This window comes from Hipposideros armiger, unplaced genomic scaffold (genome assembly GCF_001890085.2).
Source record: "Hipposideros armiger isolate ML-2016 unplaced genomic scaffold, ASM189008v1 scaffold_90, whole genome shotgun sequence".
Taxonomy (NCBI): Eukaryota; Metazoa; Chordata; class Mammalia; order Chiroptera; family Hipposideridae; genus Hipposideros; species Hipposideros armiger.
Window position 1 is genome coordinate 3889952 of NW_017731440.1, and position 23754 is coordinate 3913705.

The 23754-nt window shown below is 36.6% G+C and overlaps 1 protein-coding gene across 4 annotated transcripts; it reads left to right on the plus strand.

The window, feature by feature from the left end:
• The first annotated feature begins 50 nt into the window (after nt 1-50).
• On the plus strand, nt 51-23133 carry PPP2R3C (protein phosphatase 2 regulatory subunit B''gamma). Of its 4 annotated transcripts, XM_019644688.1 has the most exons (14): nt 400-456; nt 1767-1768; nt 4261-4388; nt 5795-5899; nt 6915-7027; nt 7424-7521; nt 8397-8467; nt 12521-12653; nt 13400-13455; nt 13534-13609; nt 14379-14515; nt 15891-16028; nt 20107-20166; nt 21513-23133. In XM_019644688.1, the coding sequence occupies exons 3-14, from the start codon at nt 4296-4298 to the stop codon at nt 21699-21701; spliced, it is 1269 nt and encodes a 422-aa protein (XP_019500233.1). In that variant the 5' UTR covers nt 400-456; nt 1767-1768; nt 4261-4295; the 3' UTR covers nt 21702-23133. The 4 variants fall into 4 exon arrangements, with proteins under 4 accessions (XP_019500231.1, XP_019500234.1, XP_019500232.1 ...); XM_019644686.1 differs by lacking the exon at nt 1767-1768 and having other exon boundaries at nt 51-456; XM_019644687.1 differs by lacking the exon at nt 1767-1768 and having other exon boundaries at nt 136-456; nt 6939-7027.
• The last annotated feature ends 621 nt before the right edge of the window (nt 23134-23754 follow it).

Genomic DNA, 23754 nt, shown 5'->3' on the forward strand with positions numbered 1-23754 from the left:
TTGTGAAGAACGAAAGCGCCTCCCTTGAGCCGGAAATGCTGAAAGACTCCTGAGTCACGTGGTGCACACGCGCCAAAAGCCCAACCAAATAAAAGCACAGGCTTCCTTATTCTGCGCCTTTAAAACCGGGCTTGTGAGGTTGGGACGCTGCCTTAAGGAGAATCATTTTCTATCTCACGTCTGCTTTCCCCGCTATCAGTGTGATCGCCGTAGCCTCCGACGCAGTGGCTACAAGAATCGTTTTTTGCCTCCTTAGCCGACTTCCGCCCATATCCAAGATGGCGGTTGAGCGGCCTTCCCAGCCTTTACGGGGCTGGGCGGTGTTTGACGTCTGAGTTGGTAGCGGGTGGAGCGGTTAGTAAACTGCAAATGCAGGAGCTTCTGCGCGGGAGTCTGTCATGGACTGGAAAGAAGTTCTTCGCCGGCGGTTAGCGACGCCCAACATCGGTTCCAACAGTGAGTTTGGGAGGGGCTGCCCACAGAGATGGCCCGGCCCTAAACTCCTAGCGGTGGGGGGGGGGGGGGGGGGAGAGAATGGGAGGAGCAGCAACGCGGAGCCGCGCTGTCCGCTTCTGTAAAACCTCGCCTGACAAAGCAGGCAGAGTGCAATGTGGTTTAGAGATCCAAGAGAGGTTTGACCCACACTTCCCTGGGAAAGGATTTGCGGCATTGAGAAGCTCGTTTAACACGGTCTTGACCTGGACTTGTGAGGAATAATGGAGAACTCTGGCTTCAACAACTCTTCGATCCTACCCGAACCTATAATTCATCCTACCGTCTCTTTACTGTCACACTTTTCACTTCCCTCCTTATCCATTGTAGATTTCATAATTCATTTTTTCCGTGTCCCTCCCTTTCCCCCTTCTTCAGACTTGCTTGTTAGCCAACCTGGTAAAAACTACCTTTTCCAGGGCACTGAAAGGGGCTGGAGAAAAAGGGAACCACGGCGCATTGTCTCATTTTAAATTCATGTCCACTAACCTAAAGTGGGTGTTTCGGTCATTCACTGACACTCCTTCCGTGCTTCCCTAGATATTCACTGTCCTACACTCTAAGGCAGTTCTTCTCATCTCCCAAACCTCCAACCCTCCAATGTAGCCTACCTACTCCTTACCTTCAGCAGATGAACTGTGTGTGTGTGTGTGTGTGTGTGTGTGTGTGTGTGTGTGTGTGTGTGNTGTGTGTGTGTGTGTGTGTGTGTGTGTGTGTGTGTGTGTGTGTGTGTGTGAAGGTAGAAGCAATCAAAGAAGAACCTCATCTGTTCTCATCTACCATTTCTACAATATCAGCGCTTTTCCCACCATGGGTGCAGGTACATTTTGCCCTCACTATTAAAATGGAGAACTTTCCATGCTCCTATTTGAGACAGTCTCTCTACTCCAAGACTAGATGTGTTTTCTTTCTTTTATTCACTGAATTCACTCTGGCCTTATCCTCTCTCATGCATCATCACATTTTCCTTCTCTACTGGATCATTTCCATCAGCTCTAACAAACATGCTGTAATAACCCCCATCTTTTAAAAAACCTTTTGATTTCATATCCCTTTCCAGCTTTTGCTTCATTTGTCTGCATCCCTTATAGGAAAACTTCTCGGAAAAATGACCTGTACTTGTGCTTTCTTCTCCCCTTCACTCTTAAACTCACTCCATTGCAAGTCTGTTAGGTTCCAAGTACTGTTCTAGGCTATAGCAGTAAACAAAACAGACAAAAATCCTTGTCCTTGTAGAAATTACACTTTACTGTTGGTAGAGATGATTAAATCAGAAGTAGATCGTGTAAGTTGTGCCACTTCTATTTAAGTCTGTTTCCTTCATCGGTGTGCTAGATCCCATCCTTTTTGCTGGATCCCATTTTTGCCTACTCAAGGATGTACTTCTGCAGTCATCCCCTCTCTCCTGAATCATCCACTTTTTGTAGTCATTCTCATCAGCACATAAATATGGTGGTATTTCTCTAATTTTAAAGAGATGATTTTGTCTTAACTTCCACCTGTTGCTATGCCTCATTTCTCTGTCCTCTTGTACCTCTCCTCCTACACATACTTTCTTCTCTTCATTTCTGGGAGACATACTCTCTTAGTTCTCCTCCTCCCTCACCAGTCATCCCTTCTCAGTCTTTGCTTTTTCTTCCTCTTCTCACCAACAACTTAATATTGGGGTGACATAGATTTGGGATTTAGAAATTAAACTATGAAAGTTGAAGTTACAGAAGAAGGAGGATTAACAGAAAAGATGAAATGGCCAGAAAATAGGAGAATCAACAGAATGTGATCTCATAAAAGCTGAGAAAAGGTTGGAATTATCAACAGTATCATATTTAACAGAAATCAAGGACACGTGTCCATTAAACTAAGCAATTAGGTCATTGGTTGCCCTGGCGAGAACAGTTTCTGTAGAGTGGTAAGAGTAGAAGCAGGATCGTATAAAGAGGAGGAGATGAGAGGTAAGAAAGCAGAGATAGCCAACATAGACTTTCATTTGAAAAAGTGAATGAGAAAGGAAGGAGTTTTGTGTGATAGTAGGTAAAAAGGAAGGAGGGGTTTTTTTTGGGGGGGGGGGCTGGGAAGGAAATGGGAGAGATCTCAGTGTATTTCTAAGTTAAAGAAAAGCCAGTAGAGATGAAGAAATTGAAGGTTCTGAACAGAGAAGGAAGGAGAAGGAAAGAATAAGTGATTGAACAACTCACAGGAGAATTGCAAAGGCTGAGATTAAGCTCTCAGGTAGAATGAGGGGTTAGCCTTGAGTGAGAAAAAAGATACCTTCTTTCTCTGAAACTGGCAGGAAGAAAGTAAGGTGCAGATTTGATACCTTCCTGTCCTCCCACTCCACTTAGATGTTTACGGGTGTCCATGCCCAGTAGACTCAGCTTTCAATGCACTGGGATTGTTGTCTGTTAAAGGTGAACACAGAAGGGGTTTGGGGAATGGAGTGACAATTTGGAGCAATCAGTCACCAAGAGGAATAAGCAAGAGAACATCAAGGGTAAACAAAATATGTACTGGTGTTTTTGAGAAGTTGATTTATTCATTAGTAACCATGAAATAAATTTTTGGAACCAAATTTTGCAGTTTTCTCCTACAGCATTAAGCCATATAAACAAATTAGATTATTAAGATGGGTCCAAAGTTAAAAGTTAACATGGCAGATGTGGGAGAAATGCAGGCATAAGAGGAGTTTAGGGGAAGAACTACAGGCATGTAGGGAAGGAAGTCAGATGAGGAGGAGGAAAATAAACTTTTGAGAAATAGAACATAGAGTTGAAGATCTCAGTGAGGCTAAAGTGCAGGTATTATGGCAGTGAGGCTTTGAATAACAAGAAGAGAAAAATTATCTGAGGATATATTAGCGTTTAAGATTTCAGAAGAGGGGCCGGCCGAGTGGCTCAGTTGGTTAAGAGCTCGCTCAAGAGTGCAAGCTCTGAGCAACAGGGTCACCAGTTCAATTCCTACATGGGCCTGAGCTGAGCTGCCACTGAGCTGTCAACAGGTGGCAGGATGGCTCAGCTAAAAAAAAAAAAAAAATTTCAGAAGAGGAGCAGGTAAGACCTGTGGTCTTTCCATGGAACTGAGTGACACATTCCATGGAACTAAGTGACACAGTAAAGGTGAGAGCCTTCAGAGTTGAGGGGTCACCGTCAGCCGTATTTATTCTTCCTTGATGATTGCAAAACATTGAGGTGAAGAACACTGTGTACCACTCACCATGGTCCACAGACAAGTGTGGAGGAATGGCTGAATGAGACAGCTATGTGCCAGCAGCAGGCAGGTTTGGAGGGTAATAGCATCCTGATGTGTGAGCTTCAGATGGAAGGGTTTTGCATTAGGTAGAGGAACAGTGATTAGGAAGCTAAAACTCCATGAGGGCAAGGGCTGTGCCTGCTTTCTTACCACTCCTGCCCCAATGTCTAGTACAGTGAGTGCTCTGTACATAGTAGGTGCTCAGTATATACTTTTGATTGAGTAAATTAGGAACATGCCAGAAGTCTGTAAGAAAGGCAGTGATTAGAGGAAGAGACAAATATAGTGATTTTAAAAAAAGTGGAGCAGCAGCTAAGAGTGGTTGAAGATATAGGGGAGGCTTTTTCAGTAGAAGATAGTGATTCTTGGTATTTCAAGGAAGTTAATATAGATGTTTAGTGTCTAATCACAACTATGAAGGCCTTTTTTGTACTGTATTTAGATGATAGTAGATAGATGATCTGAGAAAAGTATTGTTTGATTTTAAAAGTGCTTTTCCCCCATTAATCTACTTGTTACCAGAAAAAAAAAGTGAACAAGAATTAAAAGATGAAGAAATGGATTTATTTACCAAGTACTACTCAGAATGGAAAGGAGGTAGAAAAAACACAAATGAATTCTATAAGACCATTCCCCGGTTTTATTATAGGGTAAGTAATATCTAAGCAAATGTCCTGCAGAGTTTATAAATAAAGTTAATTTTAAAAATTGGATAAGAATCTTGTACTTTATAAATAAATTGAGGACTATATTTTAAATTTTATATATTCTTTCATTCTATTTTAGTTTACCATTACTTTGGAGCTGATAAAATCTTGAGCTTTCTTATCAGTTAGTATAAACACAAAGTTGTTACTTGCCCACTTTTTGAGCTATTGGGTTTTTCTTCCTAATTTTTATTATGGATATTAGTAGTAGGTGTTCTCTTGGATTATGTTGTCAGGCTTTTTATAAGATTTAGGTTTACTTAGTTGATCATAATTTTTAACTTGGTCTTTTACTCATGTTATAAGGTGTAAAATGTTTTGCTCAGGCTAAACTGATAAATAGATTGAGAATGTAAAACTTGAAGAGTTATTCTCAGTTATGTTTTCTTGTGCCAAAACTGTAAAGAAGTCTTTGAAGAGGGTCATAGATTAAAACAGCTATTTACAGCTGAAATTGAAGGCTACTAAAAAGAATAAGACCTATTTAGTATTATGTGAAATATAACCACTATAGAAAAGTTAATTTTGGAATTTTAGTTGAATGGATTTGTCGGGTATTATTTCCCTTGTTTCTTCTTCCCCTCCACTGCTTCAGAGAAACCACCTATCATCCATCTTTGGTCACCACTTCTCCCCTGGCTGATTAGCTGGTTGACTAGCCACTGGACCACAGTGTGTCTCAGCCCAGTCTCACCTTTTAATGCTTCTTCCTTCTCCGTTCCTTTTGACTGAAGGGATGGCATCTTAGTTCTTTTGGAAATGAAAGGTGAAAATCATAACCCCCAGTTTAGACTAAGGGTTACTTAGCTACATTTAGTGTGACAAAGATACAGAGAAGCAAGAAGAAATCCTCAAAGCAAATTATATGAAGTGGAGTTGGAATGAGTCGTTTTGAAGCCGTTTATGGAAATCATCCAAGTGGGCATAACCTTTCTGCCTTGGAGGCCAACATAGTAGATGCTGGCTTGACCATCTCTAAGAAGTAAGGTGATCCAGTCTCAAAAGGCATACTTTTCTAAGACTGCCAGTCTTCAGCTAGTCCTAATTTAATTCTTTATCAGTCTAAGCTTATAGTGGAAATAGTGCTCTAAGAATGTAAAATGGAACTTGGGCTAGACCATTAGCTTTTATTGGGCAAGCATCTGGCCTTGCTAATCATTGAATTCTCTGTGGATCTCTTTTTGTTAAATGAACTTTTTAAATGGATGATGACTTGAAGTTAAGCAAAAATGAGATACAAAAAGTAATTTGAGGCAGTGTCATAGTTATTTCATGAGGTCAAATACATTTTACATAATCCAATAGTCTAGAATTTAAGTGTAGAAATTAACTCTACAATGTATTCTTAGCTGCCAGCTGAAGATGAAGTCTTACTACAGAAATTAAGAGAGGAATCCAGAGCCGTCTTTCTGCAAAGGAAAAGCAGAGAACTGTTAGATAATGAAGAATTACAGGTAGGAATGAAATCAAAGCTTGCTTTGGATGTTAGCTATTTCTTTTTGTACTATTAATACCTAATGTCATATAGGACCTTAAGAGGCCGTAATGGAGCCAGTACTGCAGCGTGGGTGAAAGCACCGGCTCTGGAGAAATGGTTCCCACCAGAATCAGCTGCAGATCTTACAATGGGTGGATCTCCCAAGGATAGTTTTGTTTTTTAAAGGTGATTCTAATGTGAGGCCAAAGTTGAGAACCACTACTATAGGGTCAAACTGCAGGTGTCAGATCCCAGCCCTGCTCTGTGATCTTGGGCAATGGACTTAATATCTCTGGGCTTCAGTTCTCATTTGTAAACTAGGGATAACAGTATCTACAGCATATAGTTATATGGATTAAAGAGGCCTTATATAAGTTTATTTTTATTGTATTATTAGTAATCAAAAGGATAATAGGAGGGCCGGCCAAGTGGCGCGTTGGTTAAGAACTGGCTTGGGACGCCAGAGGGCCCCGGTTCGGATCCCACATATGAGGGCCAGTGACACTGCCCTTTACAGCTAAGATGCTAAACAACAGCTCAACCTGGAGCTGGGTTGCCATGAGTCACCGGCGCTGGCGTGGGCTGCAGCCGCTGCTGCAGTGGGTTGCAATGGGCTACCATGTGTGGCCAGCAGCCAGCGTGAGCGGCCCTCAAGCCACCGTGAGCAGCCGTCCAGAAGCTGGCGACTGATCTGCCTCACCCGGGAAGAGCACAATGATGGTGCCAACTCGGGCCAGTGAAGCAACGTCCTCCACAACTAGACTGAAGAACAAAAACAGCAACTTGTCTGTTCCCCTTCCCCCAATTCCCCAGCGCTGTTCCCATCCCCCATTCCCCAATAAAAAAATCTTTAAAAAAAAAAAGATAATAGGAATGAGATTCATCTTAATATTAACTCTCTGCCATCAGACTATCATTTTAATGTAAATAACATATCTATATTTTTAAATTTTGTTCTATTATAACTTCTGCATTTCTGAAATTTTTCTAAGAACTTATGGTTTTTGTTGGACAAGCACCAGACACCACCTATGATTGGAGAGGAAGCAATGATTAATTATGAAAATTTTTTGAAGGTTGGTGAAAAAGCTGGACCAAAATGCAAGTAAGAATGTTATATTTAACAAAGGCGTATGTTACATTAAGCATTTTAAATGCTTCAAATAAATGTTAATGAAAAGTCAAGTCAATGGCATGACAATTTGAGTCAATTTGTGTTACAAATGAAGTTTAATAAAATTATTTAATCAAAAAAATTACATAGGTATAAAGTTATTAAAAAATAATATGGTTTATTTACAAACTAAAGGCCTTCATTCTTAAGACAATGGAATGCACAGGTGTATGACTTAATATTTTAAGTTTTGAACTAAAGTTCTCACTTTGATTTTTTTCCACTTTTTTTAAATTGTTTTAACTTATGCTGTTGTTTGCTAATGCATGTAGAAGTAATTTTATATTATGTTGGCAGATGGATTTAATCTTTGTTTTCTTTCCTTAGGCAGTTTTTCACAGCAAAAGTCTTTGCTAAACTCCTTCATACAGATTCTTATGGAAGAATTTCTATCATGCAGTTCTTTAATTATGTTATGAGAAAAGGTGATTTCATTTTTATTGTGCTTGAACTACTCCTATCTGGGAATCAAATAGGTTTTTGGTCCATGCTTTTATAGTATCCCTTCCATGTGAAACAACTCTTAGTAAGTTCTAATAGCAGAATTACTTGTCTTTTGAACAAGATTTGATTTTCTATTATGAGTCTCTCCTGGAATTTACTAGAGCGGAGATTTTCTACCATAAATTTGGGTTCATTATTATAAAAAACAAACAAAATAAAAAACTTCACGTATCCTAAAGATACTAGCTAATTAGATATATATCAAAAGCTGAACCAAGAGTTTTAATGTATGGTGATTTAAAATAATTTTAATTCACTGCTAATTGTATTTCACCAGTATACTATAGGCTGAGTTGCCTAAGAGGATACTTTCAAACTCACAACTGTAGCATCAGATTCAAGGAGTTTTTACCAAGCAACTTGAAATTGTTATGATTCCTTTAAGTCCCATAATGATCTGTGAAGTACTATGTGTACAATCTTTAACTAATATTTGGTTGCAATAATTAACCTCTGTAGAATAAAAGCAGCTTCATTGAAAGCATAATGTTATTCTCACTGTCCCAGTTTGGTGGAATGCCAAGTTTAATAAAGAGCAGTATCTTAAAGGGCATCAACTTTATAGTCACTTTAGGCATGGTAGAATTGTTGATATCTACTATTAATTCTATGGTAGTTTCATTTTGTTTTGAACAATTGGGGGCCTATAAATAAGTAATATGTGTGAGAATAAATATGTTCATAGAGTTATTAGATTAGCTTGTTTATCTAATCTAGCTCTTTATCTTCTTTTGTCCATATAGATGCTAAAGGATAACTCTTAATAATTACATTTAATTTTCTTGTTTATTATCAGTTTGGCTTCATCAAACAAGAATAGGACTCAGTTTATATGATGTTGCAGGACAAGGGTACCTTCGGGAATCTGTAAGTATTAACCTACTTTAATAACTACTATAGGAACCAAAATGTTAACAGTAGTTATCACTGGGTATTGGGATAACAGATGATTCTTTTTTTTGTTTGTTTTTCTGTTTTTGTTTTTACAAATAACATAGGTTACAAAAAAAAAAAAACAACTTTTAAAGTGTATATTGACCACATAAATTCCTTTTTAGATTCTTTTTTCCAGACTTAATAAATACATAAACAAATAACCTTTCAAAGGAAAATTGTAAGAAGAGTGTAGAGTTTTCACAGGATTAAAAATCATTGAAGAAACAGTGAAAAACTTTTGGTTATTTATGAGTGTTATCAGTGTATGACTGTTTTAAAATGTAAGGGCCAGGAACTTTTCCTCTTTTAGGAAATATATAGTAGAAAAATAATGTGACTGTTTTTCTACCTGTAGGTTTAGGTTGTAACGTCAGTTACCAAAAGGCCTGTTTATTTTCCATTAGGTATTAATGTAGTTAGGCCAAGTTATCAGCAGAGAATTATAGTCTCATGATCTAAATGGTTATGCTTCTTTTGTAAGTGTGAGTATATAAATTATATGGACATGCTTCTTTTCAGCTCAGGCTTTTCCCCCAAATATGGAGTCCTTTTTAGGGTCATCAGGAAAAGGGGAGGAATTAGGCATAAATATGGACCAGGTTAATTAATCACTTAAATAAATATTCAAATGTAAGATTTAAAGACAAATTCCCTGTTATAGTTTGTTTCTTGTTATAATTTGTTGCAGTCTGCTTTATCCAGGTTTCTGTAGATAGAATCTGTTAGCTCATACTGAACATTTATACTTAAAAACCTTTCTAGGGACACAGTACAATTTTTGAACTTTAAGGTTCAGATTAACTTGACAATAAAAGGCTCTTGTTCCTATCCATCTGTCTCTGGCAAGGAAGATATATTAGCCACCTGTTGATACTTTCTCAGGTCAGATATTGGAGTACTCCTGTAGTTCTGAGAATTCTTGTCAGCCGTTAGTTGGTTTACAAAACACACTTCCCTTTTCTTGCCTCTTTTCATAAATGGAAACAAAAATTGAAAAAGGAGTGAAGAGAGGGGAGAGAAAAGCAACAGTATATCTCTGTAGTTGTGTTTAAAAGAGAGTGGTCTTCCCTTCTGTCAATGAAAGAAAACATGTTTCTTAAAGAAAAGAAATATTTCTCCTACTCTGGGCACATTGCCTTTTGAAACCAGACTCTGTGTCTTTCTCATTTAAAAGACAGTGATTTCCAGAGCGAACATCTGTAATTTGAGTCATATAGGCAAACTTCCATTCACTTACTAAATCTTATTAAATGAGCATTTACCAAACCCTTAATTTGTGCCAGGGTACTATTCTAAGCCTTACTCTTATGGAGCTTCTTTTTTTAGCAGAGTGGAGAGGCAGACACTGAATTATAAGCAAGATGATTTCAAATAATGACAAGTTCTACAGAGAAAATAAAATAGGGTAATGGAAAAGAATATGACTAGGGTTGGGGGGCTGTTTTAGATAAGATAGAAGGGGTACCTGTGAGTAAGTGATTGAGTCTTAGTTGTGAAGGATGAGAAAGAAGCCAGCCTTATGGAGATATAGTGGAGAGGGAACAGCAAGGTCAGTGTCCCCAAGGCAGAGTTAAACCTGACCTGTTCTAGGAACTGAAGGAAGCCAGTGTGTCTAGAGCATACAGCAAGAGATAGTGACAGGATATGAAGTTGGAGAGAGAAGTAGGCCGAGGGCCACATGTGGGGTCTTTAGGCCATGGGAAGGAGTTTGGAAGCCATTAGAAGTTTTAAGCTGAATCTGTCAGGATATGATTTACATTTTAAAAGATCACTCTGGGTATTGTATGGAGAATGGATTGTAAGGCGCCTAGAGTGAAAGAAGGTTAAGCTCTGTAGTAGTCCAGGTGAGAAGTGATAATGGCCAGACCAGCGTGATGGCTGAAGAAAAAGCCAGTGATAGATTAATATATATTTTGGACACACACACACACACACATATACCAAAAATTTGCTACTGGATTAGATATTGGGGGTAAAGGTAGGGTCCCTGGTGAAGGAAAGGTAGGAACCAAAGATGACTTCTAAATTTTTATTTTGAATAACTGCTACAATAGGGAAAAATGAGTGAGGACCAGGGATGGGGGTGATAAGAGTCCCATTTTGGACACCCCAGGTTTGGGATGCCATTTGTTCTACAACATAAATTATAAAGTATGTCTGATCAACTAGAAACATTATACTTTACAATGGCGAAAACAAAAGTAACAAAATTGTTAAAATGAATATAAAAAACTATGAGACACTTTTAAATATGTAATCTTGGAATAGTGAAAGGCTTTCTAAGTATGACAAAATTCAGAAGTCTAAAAAACAATAAATTCAGCTAAATTTTTAAAAAGTCTGTAGGCTATAATAAACAAAAGAAAACAAAGTGGGGAAAAGTACCTGAAACTCAGACAAATCGCCTATTATCCTAATGTATAAAAAGCTTCTAGAAATCAGAAGATAATGGCTTGCTAGCCCAATACAAAACTGGGCAAAGGATATAGTTTGCAGAAAGCAAAATAAAAATGTTTCTTAATCATAAGAAAAAATATTAACTTCACATAAGAGAAATGTTAAATAGATCTACATTAAAATACCATTTTTCACCTATCAGATTGACAAGATCAAAGTTTGATAACATTTTAACGAAGGAATGTAAAATTGGCCATGGTTTCCCAAACTTTTTCAGTTCACGGTGCCCTTATTGTCTCAGTATTTTTCATAGTGCCTCTAGGCTGAAAGAAATAAATACCTAATAGTTCCATTTATTAACTAGTTAGTTCTAAACAATTTAATGGAAGTATTCCTTAAACGTACCCTATTAGCCATTTGAATAAATAATACACATAAGTTAAAAGAAAATGCTATTTTTACTTCATTCTTAGATAACAGTTACCAACGGAATGTGAGGGCCCAGGGAGCACTGTGTAGCTTCTCAGTCTGGAGATTAGATTGGACAGTCATCCTAACTTCCTCTTTCACACTAATTTTTGTGTAGTACTTGCTTTATTACCACAACTATCAAGAGCCTAGCTTTGCTAATATTGATGTCATCAAAAGGAATATAGATTTCAAACTAATGTTGAAAATGTGAATTACCTTGAGCCATCATAGCTCATGCACTATATGACAGATGTTGCTATGTTTCTCTCAAAAATTTTAAATACCCTGATGCACCCTTGTAAGGTTAATGTATCACTCCTGGGGCACAATTTGGGAACTGTTGATATGGCCTTCACATTGCTGGTGGGAAATGTAAAATGGATGTGGCCTTTATGGGGAGGTGGGTAGTTGGCCAGTGTCTATCAAAATTATATGCACATGCTTTGACCCAGTAATTCCACTTACAAAAATTATATCCTGTATTCTTCCATATCTGTGAATGAAAATTTTGCTTAGCCCCCATAGTATTGTTTTTAGTATTGCAAAAGATTAGAAATAACCTAAATTGTCCATCATTAGAAGACTAAATAGATTATAGTACATCTGAAATAATACATAGCTATTTTTTTTAAAAGGAGAAGCTCTTTGAGAGCCAATATGGAATGACTGGAAAGTATAGTGTTAAGTGATAAGAGCAAGATACAGAAGAATTTGCATGGTGTGCTGCTAAATGCTGTGAAAAGAGGAAAGGAAATATGCATATATATTGGCTTGTATGTGCATCAGTTATCTTGGGAAAGATACATCAGAAGCTGAATATATAGGTTACCTCTAGAAGAACTAAGTGAGAGGCAGACTTCAATGAATAATTTTTTGTTCTGTTTGAATTTGGAACTATGGAGAATGTATTACCTGTTCAAAAATGTTAAAATGTAAATAACATGTAAATTAATAGAAACAGATTTAATATAAAATAGTTTCAGCACTTTTATTTCATCATTAATATAGTATTAATGCTGAATAATTTTTAGCACTGAAATTATATTCCAGTATCTCATGAAGAAACAAGATCAGACATTTAACATTTTAAAGTTTTATTTTGTTATTTTCTTTCAGGATTTAGAAAACTACATATTGGAACTTATCCCTACTTTGCCACAATTAGATGGACTTGAAAAATCTTTTTACTCCTTTTATGTTTGTACAGCAGTTAGGAAATTCTTCTTCTTTTTAGACCCTCTAAGAACAGGTAAAAAGAAAAAATCTTATCTAGCTTAGATATTATGAGGATATTATTATTTTTACATTTCAATAACTAAAGAAAAGTCTTCAAATGTCATTTTTTATTTTCCTAACATGTCATTGCCATTAACATATAAAGATCTTTTATGATTTATTTGCACCAACCATAACCAGCTGTATGACAGTGGGCATGTCACCTAATCTCTTACAGTTTCTTTTTCTCTAAAATGAATTATGAACTGGGTAATCTATGGCTTCTTCCAGTTCTGAGAAGCCAGTTATTCTGATATAATTTATTACCCCTGATATGTAATATATTTGGAGAATTTTTCTTTTTGATGAAAAATATGAATTGGGAGATAGAACTATTTAGCCATGATATATTTTTCTTTGTCAAGTTAACTGTCCTATATGAGGATCAGATTAGTAAATTTGGCCCCATTAACAGTACATTTTATCAACTGTTCTAATCTGTGAGACTTAAATACATGTAACTGGGGCAGAGATAGGGACTGAAGGCTCAAATCAAAGTCCTTGACTGAATATAGATAGATATATGAGGTAGAGATTTTATTAAATATTCCCTGCACTTTTCTCTTTTCATAGCAATATATAATAAAGACTTTGGAGCATAAGAGCTAGGGAGCTTTAAAATATCAATTGTGTGATTCTTCTAAAATAATACCTTTATAAAATTGAGTTGCTCTTGTTTTTAAAATGCAGTAAGTAATTGTATTTCTTTGTTCTTTAAAGGAAAGATAAAAATTCAAGATATTTTAGCATGCAGCTTCCTAGATGATTTATTGGAGGTAAGTATGTTTTTAAACTACTTAATTATATCACTTGACAGTTGCTATCTTCTAATTAACGTTTCTGTGTTCTTTTAGTTAAGAGATGAGGAACTGTCCAAGGAGAGTCAAGAAACAAATTGGTTTTCTGCTCCTTCCGCCCTAAGGGTGTATGGTATGTTCCTATCATGCTAAAATTAGAATTATCCATTCTTTAATTAATTGTTCAAAGGACATACATAGGCTAATTTACCTTAAGATCAAAGTATTCTAATTACCTTAAGACCTAATATTCTAGATTACTAAAATATACTTGTTTTTAAATACCAATGTTTTAAATTTTTGTAACTCTTAAGTTACTACACTTTATAACTCTTTAATAGAACATACAGAATGTAATTTGATCATTTTGTGTTGACTCAGAAGTATCATTATGAACATCAACTATGGTCTTGCATTTTGATAAAATGCTGCTCTTAGGGTCCACAGAGGGAAGTGTTCTAGGGCCTGGTTTGCTCTTAAATTTCATTAGTCTGTTACATTATTCTATTGAATGGTCTTGACTCATTGAATGGTCTTTGAATCCTTGACCTCTGCTTTCAAGTGCCAGCCAGCATTTCAGTGCTTTTTGTTGACTTCGACCACCATCTAATTTAGAATCCTGGGCAAGCTCTAAAAGGTTGCAAACTGAAAACAAATGATGATGTAAGGGAAATAACCCAAGGCCATGGCCTTCCTGGTGGGTTTTCTTTGACTGGTTCTGACCTGAGGGTTATTCTGATACAGATTATAGGGATAGCTGATGTTAGGGCACTACCCTTAGTGTGTAGTTTGAAAATGAAAATATTAACCAATAAAAAGAACTTTTTCTTAGTTTATTCTTTTGTCTTTTACTTAGAATTTTATTTGGTCATAAGTATCTGTTTATCATCTTTCTTCCCAAGGCCAGTATTTGAATCTTGATAAGGATCACAATGGCATGCTCAGTAAAGAAGAACTTTCCCGCTATGGAACAGCAACCATGACCAATGTCTTCTTAGACCGTGTTTTCCAGGAGTGTCTCACTTATGATGGAGAAATGGTAGTAATTTAAATCTGATAAGCTTCAAAAATGTAGGCTCCCACAATTTCCAAAAATCCTTTTCTTGATCAGATAACAGCATTTTATATCAGTGTGTAATATTATCTTAAAAAGTATGACTATTCAAATTATTTGAGATTTGGAGCCTTAAATTTTAAGGGAAAGTTGCTTTACAACATTACTTCCCTTATGGACTCAGGGCAAATAGAAAATTTTAATATTTTGTTCATTTCATTGTCAGTGTAACTATTATAAAGAGTTGTGGACTAGTAAAATAAAAATCTGAAAAATTGGCAAATCCTATTGACTATTTTCATATAGACAGATCATCCATTAAATTACCAGGTCAGATATAGTACATGTATGCCATGATATAAATCTAATAATAAGGTTGTATTACTCTGTAAGTGGCTATATTAGTAGCTAAAGATTGACTAACATGTACTTTTCCTTTTATTTCAAAATACTTTAGAAGAAAATGTAAACAGTATTTTAAAATTACCATTTTTGCTATTAAAAAGATGTGTTAAGGATCTCATACATTTTCCAAACTAATGATGCTTAAGAAATGGTCATATTGTTAGAAGAGAATCAGGTTCTACGTTTTGTCATTTAGCTTTAAAAGCAGTTTTCTAAATAACACCATTGTTAGCCAACTGCAAAGGAAAGAGGGGAAAAGGCGCAAAAACTGTTTTTGTGGTTCCCACAGCTGTCTACAAGAGACAGTGAGGAGCTTATACTAATGACTTCTGGTGAATAAAGAAAAGCTGTAGCTACAGCTATGTATGGAGTTAGACTATGATGAGGCTGCATCTCTCTAGCTCTTTATGCTGCAATTTGTGCAGAAAGGAATCCTTAATCTTAGCCTAAAAAATTATTTTCCAAGAATATAAAGTTTTTTTCTAAGTGAGGCTCTCTCCCAAGTATTTTACTTCTTGTCACTAAGCAAAAAATGTAATCTGTAACAGATTTAAAACTTTTAAACAATATTTCAAAACAGCTATTAAAATACACTGTTCTATTCATTCCAGATAAACTTTTTTTTTTCCCCCCAAAATAACCACACTGAAGGTATAAATTTAATGGCAATGATAGTTTAGTCACTGTTCTGTCCGGTTTAAAAGAATCATGGAAGAAAATATGGTTTAACACAGAAAATCTCTTAAGAAAATTAACTGTGTCCCCAAAACTGTCCTGTACAGATTAACTGCTACATAGAATTCCTAGAAACCAACATTGAGTATACAGATGAATTTCTCATTTCATATTAAAAATAACTTGCGACCTTTGATTACAAAATAGGTTCAAATCATTACTCATTTGAAAAGTTAATTCCAAATAAGACCTTCAAAGAATGTCATTTTCTTTTCTATAGGACTATAAGACCTACCTGGATTTTGTTCTTGCATTAGAAAACCGGAAAGAACCCGCAGCTCTACAATATATTTTCAAATTACTTGATATTGAGAACAAAGGATATCTGAATGTCTTTTCCCTTAATTACTTCTTTAGGGTAAGTCTCATTTGTGTAAATGAGTTGTTATTCTTTAAGATATGTTATGCCATTTGGTTTAAGTTACCTAGTCAGTGACAATTTTATCTAACTTGTGATGTCTAAATTTAACAGAAGGGTTTATATAACAGATTTCAGAAGGAAATCAAGTCTGTTTTAGTTTTGTTTTTTCTATTTTATTAAAAATATAAATGGGTTAAACAACACTGATTTGATTAGATGTAGAATACTAAAACAAGCGTGTAAATATGTTAGGGGTTGTGCTAGCCTCTGGAGACACAAACATGCATGAGAAATTCTGTGCTCTTGGTGATCAAAAACTACTATGTAGGGGGCCGGCTGAGTGGCGCGATGGTTAAGAACTGGTTTGGGAATCCAGAAGGCCCGGGTTCGGATCCCACATATGAGGGCCAGTGACACTGCCCTCCACAGCTAAGATGCTGAATAGCAGGTCGACCTGGAGCAGGGCTGCCGTGGGTCGCCGGCGACGGTGTAGGCTGCAGCCCCTGTGGCACTGGGTTGCCATGGGCTACCGTGTGTGTCCAGCAGCCAGCGTGAGCAGCCAGCAGACGCAGTGAGCGGCCATCCAGAGCCGGTGACTGATCTGCCTCACCTGGGAAAAGCGCAATGATGGTGCCAACTTGGGCCAGTGAAGCAACGCCCTCCACAACTAGACTGAAGAACAAAATGACAGCAACTTGTCTGTTCCCCTTTCCCCAATTCCCCAGTGCTGTTTCCATCCCCCCAATTCCCCAATAAAAAAAATCTTTAAAAACATCCCTAATTCCCCAGCGTTGTTTCCATCCCCCCAATTCCCCAATAAAAAAAAAAATCTTTAAAAACAAAACAAAAAAAACTACTATGTAGGGTCAGCCAAGCGGCGCATTGGTTAAGAGTTGGTTTGGGACGTCAGCTCTGAGCAGCAGGGCCGCCGGTTCCGATCCCACACAAGCCAGTGACGCTGCGCCCTCTACAGCTAAGATGGTGAACAACAGCTCGACCTGGAGCTGGGCTGCCGTGGGTCGCCGGCAATGGCATAGGCTGCAGTGGGGCTGGCCAGCACCTGGCATGCGCTTTTGTGAGCAACTGTCCAGTGGCTGGCGAGCGACTGCCTCATCTGGGAAGAGCACAATGACAGTGCCAACATGGGCAAGTGAAGCGACGTCCTCCACAACTAGACTGAAGAAAGAGCAACTTGTCTGTTCCCCTTCCCCAATTCCCTAACATTGTTCCCCTCCCCTAATTCCCCAATAGAATCTTTAAAAAAATAAAACAAACAAAAAAAACCTGTAAAATCCTACAGAAGCTTAAATAGTTCAGAAAAGGTAGCTCCTTTCCATAGGAGTTTTGTAGACTTTGGTAGTTGTAGATTCTTTTCATTGCTGTGTTGTAAAAAATAATTTAAAAACTGGCTAGAATTGGTGCTGCATTTTAGTGTGAAACAGATTTGCTGAAGTACATAATTTGTGCCTTAGTTGGTCTCAGAGAATAACATGATGAGCTCTGAAGTAGAATTTGATGTATCTTATCTGGTAAGCATCCAGATGCAGCAAGTGTAAAAATAGGAATGTCTACCCTATTAAGACAAATCATCCAATTTGAAAGGTGACTTTTCTACTTGATGGAGTAGTTTTGTACAGTAGTTTTCTACTCCATCACATTTCTATAGCTAAATTTTAGAAGAGTGTTATTTTTTTTGTTTGTTTGTTTTTAATTGGAGATTTGGGGGAGCAGAACAGAAAAGTTGCTGTCCTTTTGTTCTGTCTAGTTGTGGAGGATGTCGCCTCACTGGCCCATGTTGGTATTATCATTGCGCTCTTCCCGGCTGAGGCAGTCGCTCCCTGCCATTGGATGCTGCTCACGGTGGCTCACAGCAGCTCACACTGGCTGCCGGCTGCTCAAACTGTCAGCCAGCCACTCATGGTAGCTCAAGGCAGCCCACTGCAGCAGAGGCTGCAGCCCACGCCGTCGATTGATGGTAATCCAGCTCCAGGTTGAGCTGTTGTTCACCATCTTAGCTGTAGAGGGCAGTGTCACTGGCCCTCATGTGGGATCCGAACCGGGGTCCTGCTGCCCAGAGCTGGCATCCCAAGCCAACTCTTAACCAACACGTGCCACTCAGCTGGCCCAGGAAAGTATTATTTTTATATGGTTAAGATCACTAGTAGGAAGAAAATTTTTTTAACAATAAAAGTAACATTTTTACATCTTTGTCATAAACAATTTTTCCCCAGAGGCTTTTTTCCCCTTTCCATTTAAAACTTTGGTACTTTTAAAATAACTGTTTCTGAGTTTCATAGTACATACTTGATAACTTCATGTTAAATTCCCTAAAAGGTTTTCCATTATGATCTTCTAGGTAGTAACGACGCAAGTATTACGATAAATTACAATCCCAATATTAGGATGCATTGTTTTGAAATTTGGGCTTAAATCAGTGGCTAATCTGAAAAGATAATGCCAACCCATTATAGGGATGCTATCACTTTAGGCAGACTTATTAAATGAAAATTCAGTTTTAGGGAAACAAAGTAAATATATCTTTTGGTAATTAAACACTCAACCCTTTTTTGTAAAGATTTCTTTATAGTATCTTATACTTTTAGAATGTTAAATTTTATTTAATACATTGAAAATATTTCATACATGCATTTATTTTATCATTTTATCTGGGCTTGGCTGTATGGGCTAAGGAAACACGTTACTGGTACTGAGCCCTGCATCCTGGGCTGTTCACAGAACCTTCATACCTCAATATCCAAGTGATGAAGCTGGGCCTGGATGGTGCACTGTGGAGCATACCATCCAGGTCTACTAGTCTAGTAGCTAAGATTGTACTCAGATTCTCATCTACTTCAAAGAGTTTCCCTGTACACACTCTGATATCGGTGGCATCACATACAGAGTAGGCACTTAGAACATAATAAATTGACTGTTTACCAAGAATTTGAAGCTTCATATTTTCCAGTGAATGATTCTCACCTAAAATACTTATCTAACTGGATCACAGTACAGTTGACCCTTGAACGACACGGGTTTGAACTGTGTGGGCCCACTTGTATGCAGATTTTTTTTCAATAAATATATTGAAAAATTTTTTGGAGATTTTGTTATGAAGCTGTCATATTGATCACACCTAGTCTATAAAGCAATCATACTGCTGCTGCTTCATTATTAATGCATGAATCATTATTTATACCTGATAATAGGAATTTTTTCACATCTTTTCATTTTTGATGTCTAGTATTAGTGGTATGTATAGCAGCAACAGTATTTTGTATCATAAGACAATATTGATGTAGTTACAAACGATTCATCTTGTAAGCAGATGACAAACTTATGGTATCAATACAGTACAGTAAATGTATTTTCTCTTATGATTTTAACATTTTCTTTTCTCTAGCTTAATGACTACAGTATATAATACATGTACAAATTATGTTAATTGACTGTTTTTGTTACTGGTAAGGCTTCTGGCCAATAATAGGCTATTAGTAGTTAAGTTTTTAGTGTCAAAGTTATACTCGGATTTTCAATTATGTGTGGGGAGGTCAGTGCCCCTAACCCCTGCAGCATTCTACAGTCAACTTACTTTCTTCAGTATTTTGTTAGTTTATAAGAGTTCAGGGGAGATTTACCTCCATTTTTTCTGTCAAGTAGATGGCAAAGTGTAGGCAGGGCAGGAAGGTGGTAGATTGGGTGTCTTAAAGAATGAAGGTATGAACAGTGTTCCGGGAAATGAGAGATCATAACAGGTGTAATTGCTAGGCTACATTAAAGGCTTATCTGAGATGGAAGACCATTCCTACAGTAATCTGTAGTTTTGCATACTTTCTTTCTGAAGCTCTCAATAGCTAAGGTATAGGCCTAGAAAGGGTTGATGGTTACACTGATCCAGTTTTTAGGTTTTGCTGAGTAGATGTGAAACAAGGTCAAGGAAGTTGAGAATATTGGCAAGAGTGATTGAAACAATGAGGCTTGTGGTCTGATAGGAAAGGGAATGGAACTAGAAATGGGCCATGGGACTGGATGGGGCTGTTGTGCATTTTATTTACAGATTTGTTTCTGCCAAATACAGGCCATACAGGAACTAATGAAAATCCATGGACAAGATCCTGTTTCATTTCAAGATGTCAAGGTTACTTTTTCCTTTAATTTATATAACACTAGATAATCATTTATATTAAATTAAATTTTATATGAAAGTAACATAAAGTACAGAACCAAATCAAGTATTTGCTCTTATTTGTTCTGAAATGATATTTAAATCATTAAAACAGATGACAGTTGGACTAATGATTTTTGTCGTTTGATTTTATCATTGTCACTCATTTCAATGAGTGTTCTCATTGAAAGCATTCATTTTTATTGAAAATTAAGAGACTCAATATAGCCTGCATCCTTTGGCAATCTATTCCACTGTAAACTGAATTTTTAACATGGAAATTAGGTTGGAGCACCTTTTTATTCTTCTACTTCAAAGGCTTACTTGCTTTGGTATTATTTAAGGAGACATGAGTCCTACAATTTGAAACCATGCTGCTACTTAGCATTTTAGTATTAAAACTTTTACCAGCTATGAAAAACACTGAGTATTCAGTACTGATTCAGGTTCAAGTTGAGTAATGTAATAACACATTCAATTTTAACCAAGTATAAGATAAAGGGCTATTTTGGGTTAATATAAGTGACACAAATTTTAAACTGCAACAGGCAAATTAAGAACTAGTTAATTTTAATTGGTCATCAACCTGGAAAAGGCAGTTTCACAAACATAAGATTAAAAGTTCACAGGTTTCATAAATCTGAATTGTTCTAATCTTTTAAAAATGTAATTTGCCTCCTTAAATGCTACTCAATACTGAGTAATTTTACTACAAAAAGATTAAAAACATGTAGTAATTCCTTGTATTTATATAGTAAACTTCATAATATAGAAGTTCTTCCATCTGTTCCAGTAAATTTTAGCACAATTTAATGCCATTCCAGATTGACTAATTCTTTAATACCACCACCCCCTCATCCAATGTCTAGAGTATAAAATTCACATCAATATTGGAAATGAAGCTTTGTCATAATCTTGGCTCTGAAGCATTTAAGTTTTTACTTAGAGCTGAGTTTGTACTTTAAATCAAGGCTTTGCTTCACCACTACCAACAGAAAAGTATGAGTAGTTAGTTAACATGTATTCAAAGTACACTGCATAAGATAGTTTAGCCATTAATTACTGTGTAACTTAGATTAAACTCTCAGCTTCAGTTTCTTCCTCCATGATGGATATCACATACCTAAGGAATCTTCTAACAAAATCCTGTGATTGTACATAGAGAAAAGGAGACTGCCTGTCTGTTAAATGGAAAAGAAAAAACTGGAACAAAAAATTTTACATAAGCCCAAGTGCTAGCCCTGAATTTTAGGTCACTGTGTGATAGAAATTAAGGGAATCAGATATCAGATTTCATCTTTCTTTTTTCTCTCTTGCAGGATGAAATCTTTGACATGGTAAAACCAAAGGATCCTTTGAAAATCTCTCTTCAGGATTTAATAAACAGTAATCAAGGGGACACCGTCACCACCATTCTAATCGATCTGAATGGCTTCTGGACTTATGAGAATAGAGAAGCCCTTGTTGCAAATGACAATGAAAACTCTTCAGACCTTGATGATACATGATCTCTCAAAGACTAGACTGTATTCATTAAGATAAGCCTGAATGCTACATGTAAAACCTTTGAAGCAGAATCCTTAGAAATGGTCTAATAAAACACTTCATATGCCTGTAGAACACAGCAAATGTTCTCATTATTGGAATTAATAGTTTGGAAGCAATAGGACCAAATTAGGAGGCAGTAAATTCTGGTTCCACTTAGCTCAACTATGACAAGTGTGATTTGGTGAAGGTAGAAAGAGTCCACTTTAAATCTGTGTAATCTTTAGAAATAAAGGAAATTTTCATGGAATATTTCTAACATTAGTTATTAAGAATTTAAAAATGTGAAGGGTGGTTTAAATTATAGTATCATTTAATGTTGAGTCTTCTACAGTATTATGTATATCAAAGATTACAGACTTCCCCATTCATTAGAATAAAGCCGTTTCATTTCTGGGTTAGAAGTGTTTAGACATGATGTTTCTTTTAATAGGATATTTCAATACAAAGTATTTAAGTTAATATTTTAATTAAAATCACTGGTACAAGAAATTTGTCTAGCTTTATTAACCAATACCAGGGTTACATTTTATACAACTTCATTTTGTTAAGGATTTTTGTTAGAGAATTTATTTCTCTGTAAAGGTTCTCAATTATACTGTCATGTTTACTTTCTATGAGATGAAAGATTAGAAGAGGATAGAATATCATGAACTATGATCCAGAGGGAACAGTAAATATTAAAAGGGTTGAAAGAAGAAAAACTGAAAGAGACTTAAAAATAACACAAAACCATTTAATTCATTTATGGGACATTTTATAGTTTGCATAAATAAAAATATAAAAATTTAAGGCACAGTGAATCACTATGTAAACATTACAAACTGGCCACTGTAGGACAAGTAGAGAAAGTAAAATTCAGGAAACGTAAAACCTTCATAAGCCATCTTCCTTCTACTACAATCAGAGAAGTTTCTAGTTTTATCTAGCACCTCTAGGGAGAGAAGATTCAGATCACCTTTAGATATGCATGCCTTCACTGGATAACTATCTGAGTTGGAGGTAGTATCTCAAATGAAGTTAAAAACAAATTAGAGGGAAGACATCAAAGTTAGCATATTTTAGAGCTATTTGTAAACTGTAATTTTTGGTGCCAATTACATAATCTGATGATTAATCCTTTAAGCACTAAATTATAAAGTTTTTACCCATAGCTAAAAAGATTACCATGCCATGAATCACCACACTACGAATCCATGTAACCAAAGATTCCTAATGAAGAATTATCTTTCATAAATCCTTCACATTTCAGTTTTTCAACTGAACTCAGTGACCAGATGTTCACTTTCATTGACAACAGAATTTCATAACAGGCCCACTATACCTATGTTGTGAGTTTCTATTTTACGTAGATACATTTAAGATTGAAAACAATGCTATTTAGAAGGCAATTAACAACCATTAATCTCTAAAAGCTCTTTAAGTTTGTGAACAGGCTTTTATCTGAAATATGCCACACATTTTTATTACATTTAGTTATAAATCAGTCATGCAGATACTTCCTAAGGTTCTGAACACATATTTAGGAATATTTTCAAAATTAGTTTCATACTATACTTTTGTAAGGATGGCTAATAACAGTGGGTAGAGAGATGACCAACCTGGGTCAAGTAAACTGTCCACTTTACTGTTACTTTGAAGTGGTGAATGACAAGTACCTTCTATGCTACCATTGCATCTTTTTTTTTTTTCCTTTGTTTTTTTTTTAAGCTGAGCCATCCTGCCACCTGTTGGTAGCTCAGCGGCTGCTCAGCTCGGGCTGGGAATCGAACTGCTGTTGCTCAGAGCTCAAACTCTTGAGCGAGCTCTTAACCAACTGAGCCATTCGGCCGGCCCTACCATTGCATCTTGTATAATACTTAACAGTGAGCCCCTGAAGGGTTAAGTCTTCATCAGTCCCCCATCCCTACCCCAGCTCTATAACTACTTGGCCCACAGGAGGCACTCAGGGCTGAATGAGTAACATAACCAGGATGCCATGTGGAAAATCACTAGGTATTACCACTTGAATCCAAA

What these genes read in the sequence shown, in the direction of transcription:
- PPP2R3C (XM_019644686.1), top strand. Translation starts at nt 399, where the DNA reads ATGGACTGGAAAGAAGTTCTTCGCCGGCGGTTAGCGACGCCCAACATC. An exon ending in TTCCCCGGTTTTATTATAGG is followed by an intron (nt 4,389 to 5,794) that starts GTAAGTAATATC and finishes ATGTATTCTTAG; the next exon opens with CTGCCAGCTGAAGATGAAGT. An exon ending in TTTAGACCCTCTAAGAACAG is followed by an intron (nt 12,654 to 13,399) that starts GTAAAAAGAAAA and finishes TGTTCTTTAAAG; the next exon opens with GAAAGATAAAAATTCAAGAT.